General features: G+C 42.3%; 1 protein-coding gene across 4 annotated transcripts in view; it reads right to left on the bottom strand.

Annotated features, from left to right (window-relative positions):
- Positions 1-18923, bottom strand: part of roraa (RAR-related orphan receptor A, paralog a) — a 171020-nt gene continuing 152097 nt past the window's right edge. For all 4 annotated transcript variants that reach the window (XM_034141325.1, XM_034141327.1, XM_034141328.1 and 1 more), the window contains 9 exons: positions 15435-15520; positions 13790-13931; positions 10525-10920; positions 9763-9884; positions 9529-9661; positions 8457-8564; positions 7389-7499; positions 7073-7185; positions 1-6663 (listed from right to left, as the gene is read on the bottom strand). In XM_034141325.1, coding sequence (XP_033997216.1) covers positions 6499-6663; positions 7073-7185; positions 7389-7499; positions 8457-8564; positions 9529-9661; positions 9763-9884; positions 10525-10920; positions 13790-13931; positions 15435-15520 — 1376 coding nt within the window. In that variant the 3' untranslated portion in view covers positions 1-6498. The remainder of the gene's footprint in view (positions 6664-7072; positions 7186-7388; positions 7500-8456; positions 8565-9528; positions 9662-9762; positions 9885-10524; positions 10921-13789; positions 13932-15434; positions 15521-18923) is intronic.

An 18923-nucleotide genomic window follows, 5' to 3' on the forward strand; every position in this document is an offset into this window, starting at 1 on the left:
CCCATTACAAGCGGTAAATTTTATTATGGGATAACAGCACATAAAGCACATCTAAAATCGATGTGTCCAATGCACTTTTAATAAAGGTAATATTAAAGGTACAGTTTCTAAGTACAATATAACAACATTCATATTAGAATGAAAAGTATTTAAAAGACAACATTAAATTTCTTATTTTTCTTTACAGCTGTATTTACAAAATGAATCAAAATACTTATTTTCATATTTAAGAATCAGACAAGAAGGAGCAAAACTAAGTTTGTGAATAGACTACCTGCTAAAGAGACTTCAAAAGAGCTGGATAAAAAGTTACATGATCATCTGTCCCCATTTTAACATCAGTAGCAAACGTGTGACTTAGAAATGTGTGAAAACCACACACTAGTTTCAGCTTTCCCATAACTTGCACTGCTTTTGCATGGAAAAAGAATGCACCCCTGCTCCACCCACCCTTTATGTTAAGTTACCCCAACCATTGAGCGCACATTGAACACAGAACATTAAAGAAATCCAGATGTATTGTATGCCTCTTTTACAAACCCATACAACTACTTGATATACAATGCATTAGTAAATCTCAGTGAAATTAAAAAAAGTTGATATAAAACAAGCACAAAGTGAAGAAATGTGGGTTGCCTGTAAGTTTTGCCTGATTAAAAAAAGGTGAACTTTTCTGTAGCATTGTCTGCGAGCATTTATTTCACCATTCAAGATCAACATGAAACAAACTTCCCAGTTAGGTTTTCAAAAAACAAGGTGAGGGATGACATGTACTCTCTAAACGGACCATCTATACACTGAAACCCTTTAACATAGCGCATCAACCCATGTGAAAATGATTAACATCACATAAAGAAAGAATCTGAAAAAGCATGTGAGTTGAGAATTTCTCCTCGTACAAAATACATTGTCACTTCATTAAACGTCTGGAAAACCACAAAAAAAGACAATCAAAACTATGTATGCATCTTCTTACACCGAGAGGCACTCAGTGTGATACGTTGTGTATTATTGCAAGCATATTCTCACTGATATTTGCTACAGAGTGGAGAGAAAAGGTCAACTTTGTCCTCAAATGGCAATTATTTCATGTAAATTTGTAACACTTTATGTGGTGCAAGAGGTTTACACTACTGGTCTGAATAAACCAGTCTTAGGATAGTCTAAAATGGGGAATAACAAAAGCATACCGACGCTGTTTATTAAAATCCAAGCACCACTTCCCTGCATCAGGTGAAGAACTATGCAGACACAAGAGAGGTAAATATTTAGTATCTTAAAACCTGACAAACTATAGCCTCAGTGAGTGGTTTTTACAATCAGACAAAGAAAAAAAAAACACAATATACTGCTGTTTCAGTTTGAATATTATCATTTTTCCACAAACCAGAAGAGCAACCTTAAATAGCTTGTTAATTAGCAGATACTAGCTTTGCTATAAGTCAGAAGGAAATAAGTGCCTTACCCCAAGACGAGCACACTGATACAGGTACTGGCTGGGTATTTTTTTACCACTATCATTTTCATTATCTTTATTATTTATTGAGTCCTAATATCAATAATACATTAATATGCTATGAAATGAATGGACTAATAGGGTGGCCAGGCTTAGGAATCAATACTTTGTTCACAAAATTAACTTACCTAGCACCACACATCATGGCAACACAAAATAAATGTCAGCACACCCTGTCGCTATCAAACTAATCCTAAAAGAGGGAGGCAAACTAGAAACAGAGCTATCGTACAATATGGTGTCATTGAAAAACAGATAAATAGTTTCACTGGGTAGGCCTTTAGTAGCAGTATTTTCCTCTTACCTATACAGACAGAAATTACAAAGCTACCTTTATACATGTGATCAATAATAACATTAAATATTGTGAATAAACAGCCGAGGATGAGGGAGAGAGAAAGAGTGAGAAAATAAGATATACAGCATACAGGCCATGTCAAGTTCTTAGTTCTCCACCTGGGAACGGAACTGGTCAAATATACAGATGAAACATAAAAACATCCACAAAATCAACACAAAATGAACCAAAATGTGATAAATAAGAAGTGTATTTACATGCAGATGTTCAAAGACTATTATGCACAAAAGGATTAAAAATAATACACAGACATATATTATTGCTTGACATTCGATTATGGCTAAAAGTTGCTTTCCATTTTTTTTTTTTACTATACTCTTAAACATATTTTTAATCATAAATCCTTATCAGCTGTGCTTTGGAAAATGAGTTCTGTTCAAATGTGACGACTGACTCATAATTCTGGCTAACACATCGACACTCCAGCACAACGTTAAGCGTGACATAACGCTGATCTTCACAATTTACGGCCGAGAAGACTCATTTTCACAATTTACACTCCAGAATTCATTTCAATTCTTTCCAGCTCAGGCCGTGGCCGCGCTGTCTCGACCGACAGCGAATGTGTTTCCTCTGTGAAGCTGCTCAATGTTGCCTCACAGCATTCTGCAGACTCTGAATTGTTGAAGGCATTATGTCACGCTTTTGAAACCTACACCTATTATGGATGGATCAAGCTGAGCATTTCCAAAACCTTATATTCTTAAAAAAAGTCCAAAATAAAATCCTCGTCCATATAACCCTGTTCCTTTGTAATTATTAAAGCCTTGTCTGGGGTTTATTTTATTCACACACTGTGAGAACAAAAACACACACACACACACACACTCATACACACACTATTGCTTTTTACACACAGACAACAGAGCAGAGACAGAAGGACCAGCACATTTGACTGTAGACTATACACTGATTGAATAGCACACTTAGCATCAATCCCTTGCTAAAATGGGATATCTCAATTGAGAATATACAGAAGGACATCACTTTACAGGCCTGTGTGAAGACGCAGGTAATGTTTGGACACAAGTAACCATGTATCCGATGACCATTTTCTGCTATCCTGCCAATATCGCAAACATACCAGTACATAAGATGAAAACAGAGTGATGGGGCTTGTTGTTTTAGACAGAGTAAACATCATCAGTTTCAGCTGGATGAGTAAAGTCAATTCAAATAGAGTGATGACTGCACTGTAGAGACCCGTAATTGTAACACAAGGCATATTGCTCGTTTTAAATATTGTAGAACACATTACATGCCACTTGAAGGAAAAACAAATGTTCACTTTATGAGAGAAGTATTGGTGGTAGACCTTCGCTGATAATATTTGAGAAAATACTTAATTATTTGATGTGACCACCAAGCGATATTACAATAGCTTATAATAACAGAATCATTTTCAAGAAACAAACTGATTTTTTTTGCAAATAAATAACAGGATATCAGCCAAACCTCCAGCTCTTAATTAGTATCCGAACAGTAAGTGCTGTTCAGTGTGCTACGCCGCATCCTCTCATCAATCGAGTGCTTTGAAGAGATTTTTTAAAGACCTCATGAATTCAGATGAGAGCTATTTAAATGCTCTGCATCCATCCAGAGGAAAGTGAGCTGCTTCTTCGGTCTACCTGTTACCTCCCTGAGCGTTCACACCTCTTCCTCTCTCAATGCTCTCGCTGGATTGTCTAGCAGTGTTCCAGACGGGTTTCTTTTGCTGGGAGACTGAGGTTTACTAGTCGTAGAGGGCTTGTGCATATCCAAATAACATTGGATCAAAACAGAGATTATTACTTAGGTACAGCATATCTACTACAACCCAAACACAACAGATTTAGTATTGCATAAGAATATTTGGTTTCTCTAACAAAGAGGGTTATCATTTTTAAAGACCCTGATGATACCGTTTTAAACCAAAACAGATTTTTTTTTTGTGACAGGAATATGCTGTGTGTTGATAAAACTGCAGCTTGAAAAAGTGATGGGGTTTGTTATTTTTGAGATGAGATTTTCTTGAACTTGACTGCAGGGGCGCAGTGGTTTTCTTAGTGGCTGGGGGCCCCTTAGAGACAATAATAATAATGTAAAATTGTGATAAATATTCAAATGTTAAATCTCAACCACTTCTCATGGAACATCCCTGACAAAAACACAAACTAAACCTAATGAATACAAACAAATGTCCTCTAAAAACAGAAAGCGCAAAAGGAACTCTTCCCTGAGGGGTGACAGCACAAGGCATTAACACCTTGTACAAATTGCACGGCAGAGGAATGATAGTGTGCAAATAGAAAACAAAAGACAAACAACTGGATGCTATGTTACGGTTGGTGACAGATGTATCAACATGCTTTGTTGGGTTTCTAAAGGGGTATCATTTTTTTTCTTTTTCTTTTTTCTCGCTCTTTTTTTTTTAAAGATATTTCTAGAAGCCGCTACTGAGATTGCTGGAATGTCTTAGGAATCCATTCTACGTTATAGACGAGTAGACTGGAAAGCAGAAGCAACGACTACTGTTTGGCACATCCAGGGTTTTTTCTACCACTTTACTACCACACTGACAAGAAAGACACACTCAACAAAACAGAAGCACGACAACAAAGCATTCTGAAAATAGCACTTGTCCTACCATTTTTATGTTTCTCCTCCTAATCATACAAACAACAGCTAGTCTAATTATTGCAGGAATATAGTTAAGTGCTACCTGACATCTTTTTCTCTCCCTTGTTCTCTTTCATGAGTTCATTAACCAAAACATGTTACAAAAATAGAAGCTTTACTACCAGACAAGGCTTTGAATATTCACTTTCCCTTCACTGTTTCTTCTGTGTCCTGTTGTGGCGTGGCTGAGGCTGCGGTGAGAAGGCAGATAAAGTAACTCGAAAAACAACAAAAAAAACACTCCAAACATTTTGACAGAGGCTCATGAATGTGCTTTAAGGTTAGACCTTGTATGTTTGTCATTAGGCTGTCAGTTTGCCTGCTGTATCTTTACCTTCCACTAGATGGAACAATTGGATTACAGTCTATGTGTGTATGAGTCGATGTTTGGATCTCTCCAGTCCGACCGCACTACCAGACTGAGATGTTTCCTTGTAGCCTTCTTTGTATAATACGTGCGATTTTTGAAAGGCAAATAAGAACCAGATATCATTAAAAAAAAAGAAGTGTATGAATGCCATTGTGTCACCATGCAATACCTCAGTTTTCTTGTCTTTAAAAAAGGTTTAAACAAATGCAGGTCTGTTCATAACTAAAATAAAGAAGGAAGAAGACTGTTACGCCACTAAAAGGTTTGTTGGCTGTTTTCGTCCGTGTTCACTTCTGCTAAAAAGGATTATCAGAGCTATATTTTGAGAGGTTACATGCAGGCTGAGGTAAAAGGTGCTCCTTTCACCCTGCCTTCTCATCCATGCCTCTTTGTTCTCCAACCAGCAGCCTCACGCTAACAGACAGCCCTTACACTTCCACACTAGAATCATCTGCAGCTCCCAGGACTAGCCTCTGTGACCATGGTTCAACTTGTATTTCTTGTGCACATGCAACACATCACTAGGTAAATATACAATTCTTAAATTAAAGAAAGGTGTAAATAAAAGTGCCTTATCAATTCAACAGTTAAGAATGGCCTAACTACTAATATCATACATGTTATTTAAAATAGATTCTATAAACATTACTTTTTTTCTGTATAGTAAGTACTTATGACCATATACCCTGTAGTACATTATAAAACAGGTGGAATGGACCCTTTTCATTGTGTTGGTGCCCCGTGCTTTCCAGGGCACCAGTCCAGAGAAGGATTAATAGCAGATGGCCTTACATGATTTCACTATGCAACAATGGTGGATGGAGTCTTTGACAGCTAAAATCATTGCATTTTCATTAGAATTACCAGAATTCTATGCTTCTTTTTTCTTTTTTTTTAAACGATTGTCCATAGAGAGGTGCCGATTGCATCACCATGCCGACAGACCCTCCCTCAAAGTCGCTGTGAGTTTTCATTCCAAGTACTGCGTCCAAAATATATACGACTGAACACAAGAGAAAAAGGGGCTGAACTTGACCAAAATGTGCGCATTTTAAGTTTGTTTCAGTTAGGGGGGGTAAGGGATATGACTATTCATAGTTTTGAAGGGGAAATACTAAAACGTTTTGGGAATGCAATGTGAAAAATAATACTGATGCAGATTTATCTTCTAATTGAAGACGTGTTCTGCTTTTTTAATTCCAAAGACTTGGTAATAGTTTGTACTATTACAAGTCATATGAACAGGTAAATCATATTAAAGGCAATGCAATAAATACTGGTGAAAATGACTGAATAAAGTGAATTATGTTGGAAATGCGCAAAAGAGGGTCAAGTTCAACCAGACAGAAATTATTTGTCCCTATTTCCTCTTCAGGTCCCATGGGGTGTTGGGTCCCACAAGTCTTCCAAAGAGAACTAAAATTCAATAAAGTAAACCTTGAGAATCAACTCCCTAAGCCCTCCCCTCCGATGTAAAAGAAGAAGTTGAACAGCGTGCCATCTGTCCGCTCTGGTGTGTGCAGGGCACCAATAAAGTGTCTCAGATTCCTCCTCCACATTCCCCTACGGTGGGCACACTGGCACCTGGCAGGGCTGCTACCCGTCAACGGGCATGGACTGCTCAAAGTCTGATCCGAACAGCTCCTTGTATAAGGGAGGGAAGTGGGCACGCACAATGTCTGGGTATATTGCTTTGAAAGCGGTAAGCTTCTCTGTATGCCTACTGCACAGCGCTCGCAGTGTCGACACTTTGCATATCAACTGTGGAGAGAGAGGAGACAGGCTGTTTAGATTCACGGGGAGGCAAGGACATGGAGCAATGGTAGTGAAAAACATTCCTCCCTACAGTGTATTCCCTTTCACCAGGGGGGCAAACAGACTTGTAAATATTGAGACAAGCGCTCAGGCGCAAGGAAAACTTGACAAGTCATATTATGGAGCTGGTACAATTGATAAATGTACTCTTCTTTACTGATAAAAAGGCATTTCATGCAACATTAAGGTATTTCCTCTGTCTGTCTTAGTTTAATCTAACACACTAAAATGGTTGATGGCCTGTGGATAAAGATCCTAAACAGTGGGAGATTAAACTGCTACAAGTGTAGAGCCTGCTGAGCTGACAGACACTTTCAGGAGTAATGGATGGAGTGTGTGCTGCAGCGCACTGTACCTTTGTAAGAATACCATCCTCTCTGTGGTTCTTCTGCAGGACGTGCTGGAGGGCCAGTTGGATCTTCTGCTGGAGTTTCTCCACCTTCACTTTCTCCTGGAGCCAAGACCGGTCTGGAAAGTAAATTATAACAACTTTTAATTACTGCAAAAAACACACGTAGGCCCTTAAAAAGTCAACTTGGCTCAAAGTAATGATGAAGTGGCACTAATATATGGAACTAATTGACAGAGGAAACAGGAGGGCAACAGCGTTCCTTGTCGTGCTGATTGTGCGTCTACTTATTTTTTCTCTTTGCTCTGTGAGTGACACCTACCAGCAGACATCAACACGAAGGCGGAGAACAGGGCGATCTCATCCTCAGACAGGTGCATAGAACACAAGTTTTTCCCAAACTCGAAGACGGAGCTGATCAAATCGTCACAGCCTGCCACAGCAAAGGACACAGAGAGAGGGCTTAGGATGAGGAAGACCAAAGAACAACATTCACTCTTGATCTTTATTGGGAGAGAGGCACACAGGGAGCGGAGAGGAAGGAGAAGGAATGAAAAAGAGCGGCATGCTGACAGCACATGGGAGCTTCTTAAGCAGAACAGGCAATGTTTTTACTGAGTTTTGCCTCCCAGACGAGTCACTTTTGGCAGTTGGGTGGTGTTATGCAAGCCAAAATGAGGTCACTATTGAGGCTTTTAGTTAAATCAATTATCGGGGATAGAGAGACAGCCGGATGCCACCGCAGCTCGGGAAGCCCATCACTCTGCCTCCCCTGCCGCAGACCCCTCTGTACAGAACACACAGGACACTGGGACTCTCGAAGCCAGGACACATACACATGCTCATTCACACACAATCAGAGAGGTAAAAGGAATGGAAATGTACACCAAGAAACAGAATTCAGCATTTTCACTACCACCGTGGGGACTCATTTACATTTTTCTCCGTCAAAAGGCAGTCGAAAATGCAAGAAAATCCATCGTGAGAGTGAAACTAATGTCATGGCAGTCAAACACGATTGCTATTTGCTTTCACCTGAGATGTTTTATATCAAACTATCAATGATGGTTTTGATAGCGCTCTCCCTAAAGACTCTCCGTCTGGCTTTATATATTCCACAGTTACAGGAGCTATATGTAGCCGAGCCGGCCTAACATCTCTCTTCACCATAAATAACCACTGCAGAGACAGAAATTGCAGGTGAGGCTAGGAAACATGCTCAGGGTTGGCTTTCAGGCCCCCAGCATTGTGTTAAACAGCACAGCACACTCTCATTTGGGCTATTACACCAAGAGAAGGAGTGAGACACTGTAAGAAACACACACACATGCAAGCTCATTCAAACATGCACACATCCACCCACACACACATATACACCCACTCCACTTACCTAATGACTTGAACACATCAGGTCCGGCATACTTTCCATCAAAATAGACGGTGTTGTTTTGCGAGTCAAAGGCACGGCACATTCTGACAAACACAACTTCCAAAGAGCCTGTGGAGACAGACAGGAACAAGATGCTGAATCTGAGCGTTGTTTCTTTCCCCCCCCCCCCTAACAGTTACACATCAGTAAGGAGTGCAAAACACATGATTGTGCTTTGTGCTATTCTTCAACAATATGAATAACAAAACCACTTTGAAATAAAGAAGCCTGCCGTCAAAGGAAGAAAAAGAAACACCTCTGCAGATGATAATATCATAGACTGAAGGCTACTCTTCCATAATAACCTGCCAGATAACACATGTGCTTTATTCAGTAGTGACAGTGCTTATTCATTCAACCTTTATTTAGTAAAATAGGTAGAGAATTTATTCCATCCTGCAATTTTGTAGCACTCTGTGGGAGTGGGTAAGAGGATCAAGAAACATGTAACAGAAGCCATTACTGCCTCTAAGGGAGATGCTACTGTTTTAAATGTCATGTCTGACAAGGGATCTCAGTCTTTATTTCAATATTCATATTGGTTGTGCTAATGTAAATAATACTCAGGGAAAGACCCGGGAGATATATTTGTTTGCTGCGTGCGCTGTGTGTTTGTATCTGTGTGTTCGAGTGTCTATATTTATGCATACATAGGTGACAGAGAGCCATAGCTTTATTTAATATTCTCTTAGTATGTGTTCATGAGAGCAGTTTGAATAAGCAGACATCAATCGATGTGTGAAAAAAGAGAGGGGAATGTCAGCCGTCATGACAGGCATTATCTGAACTTAGAAACACATTGCTTATCTAATGCTGTGTCCATCGCTGCTACATGTAATGAACAGAAGAAAATAGAGAGCGACAGAGACAAAAAGAGGAAACAGGCAGGGTGGGGTCTCCTCCCTGGAACACTGTCTGTACGTGTGAGGAAGAGGGCTTTGTGCAGTCAGGTCAGCTACGCCCTTGTGACAATGCCAGAGGGGGGTGGTGGGTGAGTTTGACGGCAGCAGGCCATGTTGACAGGCTGTCATACCTGCTTTCAGCAGCACTATCTGATCGTTCTGACACAGCTCCATGAAGCCGTCGATGCGCTTGGCGAACTCCACCACATACTGAATGGCCTCCGTTATTTTGATAGCACACAGCTGCCACATGACTTCCCGGGGCTAAGAACACAAAGGACAAAGAATAGGTTATCTTAAAACAATGGAGTTGATGACTGTAACTGCTGTGGAGGCCAGCACAGGCCCAGTTGTGGTCAAAGTACCTTGCTCTGGTAGCTCTCCACCTCCTCCTGCAGGAAGGCCTGCCAGGTCATCTGCTGCAGCTCCTCCCTCAGGTACTGACATGTCTCCATGTGGGACTTGGAGATGTTCTGGGCCAGGTGCTCTGCAACAAAACCGCCGTCAGAAACCCACAAGATCACAGTTGAGATCTGAATGTTTCTCACAAGGCTACGTATGTGAAAGGGAAGACCTCACTGCTGGAATGTGCCACAGGAAAAGAAGATTTATTTACTGAGCGTTCAAAAAGGAGGAGAGGCGGATACGCGTGGGCTTTTTTTTGACTGGGAAAAGGCTTGTTGACATTTCCTTTTACTGCCTGCAGGAAGCTCATAACTTAAGGTTGAGGCAAAGCCAATTTAGTTATGACACAAATGCACGGAGAGGAGGAGGGGCGCCACGTTACTCACTGAAACAAAGGTCACATTTTCTCTGAGAGAAATATTGAGTATAAGAATTTAAATGGTTTTGAAAACACATCTGTTAAAAGGAGTTCCTAGGCACAGGGGAGCCTAAAAAAATGATTTCCCCAGACGCCTGCCCTGCTGGATCCTGATTGGCCCTAATTAATGGAAACTAATTACAAAAAAGAGGCTCTTTTAATGAGTGTTGGAGATGAGTCTCCAACCTCCTGCTATTTTAAGCAACCTTTGTGTCGTTTGCCCCACGGTTGAGTTGTTCTCCCCCCCTCCTCCATTTTGCTGTTTCTCCTTTCGTATCCCCCCTGTCTCTTTCCTGCTTCTTACCTAGTTCAGCCATAGACACTGTAGGGGAGGTTTCTCCGTTGGTGAAGGAGCAGTAGGGGAAGAAGCCAGAGCCGGGGGCAAAGTCGCAGATGGGCTCTGGTTTGATGCCGTTGATGTCCAGGCCTGACTGGTCAGGAGACGGCTGGATGTCCAGGTAGAAGCTGCTGACGGCAGAGTCTGGTTTGCTGCCATCAGGAGTGTGACCATCCATGTAGCCGCTGAGGTCGTCATGGAGCTCTGTGAGGCCATTGGCTGAGAGGCCATAGCTAGGTGTGAGTGGCTCCGCCTCTCCTGGCTGTTGTTGGTGTTCACGCTGCGCCTGCGCCAGCCTGTGCTTCTGCACCTCAGCGTACAGGCTGTCCCGCTGCTTCTTCGACATGCGGCCAAACTTCACCGCTGTGAAAGGACAATACACAATAAAAATGTGTCAGACTCAAGGGAAACATCACAAACAATAAACAACAAACTTAATACATTCATAAAATCGAATGAAAGACCAGGTTAAATGAGTGCATGTCTCTTCAAGAAATGTGACATTTGTTTTAAACTTGATTTTAGAGTATTAATTTAATAGTTGATTTTTAATATGTACTCTCTGATAAGTAAACTAATATTACCAGTGGGTTACCAACACAAGTAGACTTATCAAATTATCTGTCACATTGGCAAAATGCTACGTAATTGAACCAAAAACAAATACTTGCTTGGACAAAATGAGTTGTTTGGCCAAGGAAAATATTAAATTAGGGATTTTTGGGCATATTAATTCCCTATTTGCTCTTCAAATGTGTATGTCATTCTAGTTGTGCCTCCCATGACACAGTGACACAACACTAGTCTATCTGAAGTCATATGTTACTATGACAGCAGGATATGCCTGCTTTAAGCATCATACTCCCCTATACTGATCTACAGTACAGTACACAAGAGGGATATGCACTTTTAACAGATGACACTGATACAAAATAAACTAATTCCCATATTTCAGGAGGGATCAGTAGTGACATATATTATTACTAAAGTAAAGAGGCACAAGTGGGAAGTGACTAACAGCTTACCAGCCACTCAAACATAAAACCGGCTAAGTTGCTGCCTCCTGTTTCAAGGCTTCCAGACTACACATTGGGACTGAGAAAACTCTTTGGCCAGCGTTTTGGCCTGGCAGGATGTCAGCCGATCACAGTATTTGTGTGTGTGTGTGTGTGTGTGTGTGTGTGTGTGTGTGTGTGTGTGTGTGTGTGTGTGTGTGTGTGTGTGTGTGTGTGTGTGTGTGTGTGTGTGTGTGTGTGTGTGTGTGTGTGTGTGTGTGTGTGTGTGTGTGTGTGTGTGTGTGTGTGTGTGTGTGTGTGTGTGTGTGTGTGTGTTTGTCTAGGCTCAGTGGAAGGTGAATTGAGCCACAAGGAAGAGAGTGCAGGCAGATGGGCTCTGGTGTGTTGAGTGAAGGCAAGAGTCACCTTCGCTGTCCTGAGTTTGTGTGTATACGTGTGTAAGTATGTTTGGCTATGCAAAGCCACTCATAAGTGCTAATCTACGTCTGTGTTCATTCTCATTTATGAATAGTTATGCGTGAGTGGGTAACTGAATTTAAGTAGTGTGCACAAAGAAAGGCCAGCCTCTGTGCATGTATGTTCAAGTTTTCTAATTTCCGTGTGAATTCCTGTGTGTGTTTTACTAAAAGAGAAAATATTAGAGAGGCTTTGTTCTGACAAATGTACCTCAGCTCAGCCCAGTCTGGACTGGCCCAGCCTGGCTCAGCAGGAGCACTCCAGCACATATCCCCACCTGTGTGCTCCCATTACAGCATCTCAGCTGCAGCAGCACTAATGACAACCTCTAATAACCTCCTATTTCATCAAACCTAGTTTCTTTCACAGCAACAAATTAGTCCCGCAGACAAAGCACTCACCTGCTACAGGCAGACAATGAACATAGACTGCCTTCTTAGCAAGTGTCACAGTTATATTGGGATATGTGTTGTGTCTCTTTGAGAATAATGACGGTCATTATCTGTACGTGTGTGTGTTTTCTCTGTCTCCATACCTAAATATAGAAAGTACAAGAGCTGCATATTTATTATCAATTAATCTGCAGATTATTTTGGATTTATAAATCAATTAATCTTTTGGTCTACTCATTTTAAAGAAATATATATAAATGTCTATCCGACTTTCTCAAAATATAAGATTATTCACTTTAAAGGTGGGGTAGGTAAGTTTGAGAAACCAGCTCGAGATCGCTAGAATTTGAAAATACACAGCCGGAGAAAATCTGCCTCTTCCTTACAGAGCCCCTCCTCCAACACACACGAACGTGCACATGACCAATGAGGGCACGAGATAAGTTTGTGCACAGATGGAAGGCTGACAGGCAGGTAGGCCATCCAGTTATTTTAGCCGGGCCGGCTAAAATGATTGGTCGTACTTTTTACAGTATTACGGCTTCCACAGATGACATTTTTGCATGGATTTTTTGTCAAAGCACTTAAGATATTCATTGCTATCGGGATGTTAAGAGCATTCAATGGAATATAACAAAAAGTGTATCTCGAGCCGGTTTCTCAAACTTACCTACCCCACCTTTAATATGATGTGAGAATAAAGAAAAGCAGCAAATCTCTTTGAAAAGGCTGAAAACAGCATTTTCTTTTAGGAAAAATTACTTTTAACTTTGAATTTATATTAAATATTGTTTCAATTATTTGTCTGATATTACAGCTCTAAGTACCACACGCTATAGGGTTAGGAATGAACAGCTTAATCGAGAAAAGCTCACAGGTTTTAATTTCTATGTAAAAGCACACATTTGTTATAATGTTGTTGGCTTTACTACTACTCTTTCTTTAATATACCTCAAGCTCAAAATCTTTACCGATTACCTCTTAATATATACCCAGATAAGGACACTTTTTTTCCTGCGCACTCCAAAAAGTTGCACTTCCTGCTGTAAGAAGACTAGTTTACATCAGAAAATGTACTCTCCTTTTATGTGTTATTGCTCTTTTAATCCAATCTTCAATCAATCTTATCACAAATAACCACTATCAATAATTTCCTGAAAATGACAAAATATATTTTGATCTCCTGAGGGAATTAGTTCTTCTCTTGCTTGCCTTAATAGGGAGGTCACACAGCATCTCTGAAGCGCTGGTTCAAAGGCACTCCAGCAGATCCTTGCCCACACAGGGGCTTGAACCTGGGCTCTTCACCTCCCCTGACTCACTATGTCACCCTGCTGTTTCCACCCACCTTTTTCATCAGGCACTTACCATCTCGTGACATGCCCACTGCCAGGCACTTCTGCAGCCGGCAGTGCTGGCAGCGGTTGCGGCTGGTGCGGTCGATCAGGCAGTTCTTCTGACGGGGGCAGGAGTAGGCTGCATTGCTCTGCTGACTCCTCCTGAAGAAGCCCTGCAAAAAGGAAGGGGCATGGAAACACTGAGAGTGGAACAAATGTTCTGGGACTGCAGAATCAATTTATGTCTTCATAGTGTTTTAGTGCTGATCAAATTCATTACTGATTGATAGTGATTTGCTGTATTCCTAGTGGTGATATTTCTATTTGACTGCTGCCAAACATTAGGTAATAATACTACTGTGACATTATTTTCCTGGCTGTTATGCTGTAACATCTGGCATTCAAAGAGCGCTTCATTTCACCAGCGTGTACAGCATGAGGGTGGTGTGTTTGGGTAGGAATGATAACAGTGGATGGTATTTTTCTTCAGTGGGGTTATTAGTGTTGATTAACGCAGCACCGGCATGTGCAGTGCTAAAGGATTGAGAATGCACACTGACTGGATTCCTCATACTTTGACTTAATGAATTGAATCCAGCACATCATTAACATGCCCCACTCCACGGCTCCATACACATATGTCTTAATTAGCTGCTCATTGGCTGTTTAATTACAAGAAAACAGCTGACAGCTGCCAAGTTGCTTTATAATGGACGCCATTATGGAAACAGGCTATAACTGCCAGTGACAAGCAGCACTCTTTAATAATGCTATGATTTATGGTCCAAACTTTTATACTCGCACATATCATTAGAGGCCTCTCTGCTGTGGACTAATTAGCAATCATTAAAGATTGAATTCAGCAGTTTATTCTTTAGTGGTTTGTTCCTTCCAGCTCCTTTGTGAGGGAGAGGAGCACTGGGAAGAACTGGTCCCTCTCTCTCTCCTTCTTTCTCTCTCTCCCTAATACACACTCACACAGACACACAGGAGAAAACAGTAAAGGTGCAGGCTGGCTGAGGAATGCTAATGATGTGCTTGGTGACAAGCACAGGGACAAGAATACACTCTAAGCACAAAATTCCCCTCACTGTGAATGGCTGGCGTATTTGAAACAGTACAAAAGGCGGCTTCAATGGAAGCAACACTGTAGCAAACAGCCAACAATCTGCTATAATTCAAAGCACTCTCCTTTTGATCATTTTATTTCAAGAAGAGCAGACTGCAGCAGAAGCAGAAAGAAAACTGTGAAAAGACATGTCCCTGGGAGGGAAAGGCAGAGCATGGCAGAGAGATGACTTTGTCCTACTAATTGTAGTTTTCTGTGATGCTTGACCACTTTAATGATCATGTTCTGTGTGTTTACACTTTGCCTTTTTCTAAATCATTGTAAAACTTCTGCAACATTTTCAAACGTTTTTCCTAGCAAGCAACTTTCTTTACCTCCTCAACTTTCCCTGTCTTCCCCCTCTAAGCTCTCCTGTCACACACACACACACACACACACACACACACACACACACACACACACACACACACACACACACACACACACACACACACACACACACACACACACACACACACACACACACACACACACACACACACACACACACACACACACACACACACACACACACACACACACACACACACAGTCTCTTGATGCTTACCTTACAGCCTTCACATGTTATCACACCGTAATGGATGCCTGATGATTTGTCTCCACAGATCTTGCAGGGAATTATTTCGATTTGAGCTGCAGAGAAGAAAAGGAAACAAAATAAATAAATAAATAAAAAATCAACATTTTGCTGTCACAAGTCACTGTACAACACCCTCACCATGGATCCATGTTGGTACATGAAAGAGCACTGTGCTTCTAAAAACACCTTATCCGGTGGTTTTTGAATCTGCACTTCCACAGAGCATTAGCTGAATATTTACAGAGATGGAAATTTGGTGTGTGTGTGTGTGAGAGAGTGATTGGAGAAGGCCATTTTAAGTATTCACAAGCAGCCAATGTAAATACAATTTACACAAGGAAAAACCCATTGACCGATAAACCTTAAAACAGTGCCGTAGTACTAATAGTCTTGTGCAATGACAAAGGCTTATTAGGTCTCATGAGGCAACATATTCGCTGGTGGAAAACTTGACTTCTTGAAGCCTCTTAAACTTCAAAACCATAAAAACCTCAGGAGTTAATCCATTGCGGCCACAAAGAACATGGCCACTTTGCTGCTACTGTCTTCTTCTGTATATGCCACAGGGAAAAGTGTTCAGTGGCTGTGATGCTGTGCTGTTGACAGGCCTGTGATATACCCGCCATAGAGGACAAAGGCACAGAGAGGACAGGCCTCATCCATCGTTGGCCTTCTCTTCAGGAGCGGACCACAGGGCAACACAACAGAACACACACACATCAGAGACACAGAACTCCCAGCTCGTCCCACTGCTCTCTGCTTCATCACTGCAGCCACCGATGCTACATCCCTCTCCACCTCCACCTCCCCCCCTCCCGCCTGTCTTTCTCTCCCTCCGGAGATCTCTATCTCGCAGCCTTCCTCCACATCTCCAGCATCTCAGTCCCACCATCCCTACAGTGCACTGCAGCGCCAGACGAAATCCGCTATCTGATCTAAATCGAGGAAAGATCACCGCAGGATATTTCCTCACCATGAAATGCTTTTTCTGCAACCAGCCATGCAGCCAACCAATCAGAACTATTGCAACACAAGTCTTTACCAATTAGGGTAGGAATATTATGATTTTTGACTTAATAAGATGCTATAAAAATTATAATAATGAAACAAGTGGAGATATATTCGCTATGTCAAAGTGTTACATCAGCCTCCCCCTCTAGCCAGGCCTAACAGTCTCTTGCAAAGACTAGGAGCTTCAAATATCCCTCGTACACCTTAACATCCAACCTATTTAAACCAGTTTGATCACATCAAAAGTACTTTTGCTAAAGTTCAATCCAGAGATCCCTGCCCATTTTAATCATCTGCCTGGGAGCTTGTAATGTGTCATGTGGATAATGTCCTTGTCCCTCAGGCATGCCCGGGAGAGGCCCTTAACACAGAGCCTCTAATCCACTAACCCCGGAGCCACACTCTATTCATTCAGGAATCTGTGTCTGTTCTCCTCGCGCTGCTGGAGTCAACAAGACCGGCCATGTTTACATGGAATTAGCCTACATTTTAGTAAAATTAACAAAAGGGAGTGGTGGAACATGCACAATTAATTCTCCTCCAGACAACACCTCCTGCGATTTGTGATTCTCACATACAATAGAGGGCACTGCACCTCGTCGGCCCGGATTAGAGTGAAATCCAGGCAGTAGGCGGGCTGTGACAACCTAACTGAGAGGGTTAATTTATAATTAATCTTTTCCTTACTGTGCGCAGTTGCTTGTTATTTCGGTAAGGTCTATCTCTGTATGAGTGCACTCTATTGTTTGTTTTTGTGTTCTCCCTGCATGAGCATTAGCAGTGCAGTGTGTTTCGACTCCTTTAGCGTTTTCAGCCTCATTACTTACATAATTTGTTCTGACATGCACTCACAACAACTGAAGCGTGCTGTAATTATGACTAGCTGTGGTTATGGTGAGCTAAAGGTTGTAGTGACAGGCCCCAGCCATTGGGTGGCAGTGCAGGGCTGTGCCTATGCATGTCTTGCCAAAGTTAAGCCAAGCTTCCACCCACCCTATCCAGCCCACAGGCTTTTGGCTCTGAGCTCCAGCCTCTGATAGCTCCAGGCTTAGGCTGCTGCTTGCTTCCCCCACCCCCACAGCATAGCTCTGAGATGCCTTCATCTCTCCTGAAGAAGCGGAGCTGGCCAGGCGCTCGTTCAGGCCTGACAGAGGCTGTGCCACATCAGGTGAAAGCAGTGGGAGTAGAGACACGGGGGTGCCAGGCCGGGCAGGGCATACACATACATGAGCATGCCTCACAAAGCCCTATCTGCAGCAGGAAGACCTGAGTGCACATAGCCTCACCAGCTAACACCCTCTCACTCCACCGCTGCACAAGCCCCTGGATGCTCTGTGCACTCAACAGTAAAAAGGGTTTGTCTCTGGACCGGCTGAGGCAGGCTCTGTAGTTTCTTGTATAAGAAAAGACCTCAGTTTGAACATATAGTAATTTTCACAGTAGGATAAGCTGCTTTCAAAAAGATGTGGAGAGGGGGGTCAAGGAGAATAAATATCCGGCAATGATACAATGGAGTTCAAATACACCATAAAGTCACCTACAGCATCAGACTAAGTCGGTGTTTGTATATCTGTATTATTGCTACAGTTGTCCTCTTGAGTGACTGGTCATGAGGCCCCTAAGCTACACTTTGGACACTGAGGATGATTCAAAATGAATTCACAGCAGAGAGACATTCAAACAAAAAGGCCTGCGCTTATAAGCACTACCAATCTGGCAGTCAATATATATTGACATGAGCTGCGGTGTTAACTGCCTCTTGGTGTGAAACAGGCAGCTGCTGGCTTGCTTGAGCTTGACCATCGCAGTGCCACTGATCCCATTCACTGCGCCTGCCTGCCTGCCTGCCTGCCTCCCTGCCAGCCAGCACTGCCTGCTCTGTTTACGACATCAAAGCCAGGCACAGTTAGACGGGCAGCCATGCTAAAGCCCATCCCAACCGCCTGACGCTCCTCATAGCGCTGCGAGATGGCCTCTGCACGCAGTCCACTTCAAAGACACCTGCTGAGACGCCAAGATTATGTGTGATTCACACTGCAGCACAAATCACACTGCGCATAACCATAAGGGTCGGACTGCGGCTCAACACTGATTTCCTGTATGCAGCGTTGCAGCCTGGCGTGGGTGTCTTGGACAATGGGCATGGCAGAGAGAGGAGACAGTCAAGCCCAATGCTAAAGCGTGTTCTTTGTCTGTCTGTGGTTGAGCAGAGAGAGGATACTGATTCACCACACTAGCAGGCCCTTTGAGGGGATGACGTGTCACTCAGAGCACATGTACAATAGGGCAGCTAGGCCTCCTCTTTTTCACCCAGTGCCCTTGACTGTCTTCTGCACAGCCCTCAGATCAACCCACTGCTTAACTACACTACATTATCAAAGGCCTGGAAAGTGACAGTCAAATGTGAACACCAAGAACAATTTGCCAAATGCACACTAACAGCTT

Source organism: Trematomus bernacchii, unplaced genomic scaffold, assembly GCF_902827165.1.
Source record: "Trematomus bernacchii unplaced genomic scaffold, fTreBer1.1, whole genome shotgun sequence".
NCBI lineage: Eukaryota > Metazoa > Chordata > Actinopteri > Perciformes > Nototheniidae > Trematomus > Trematomus bernacchii.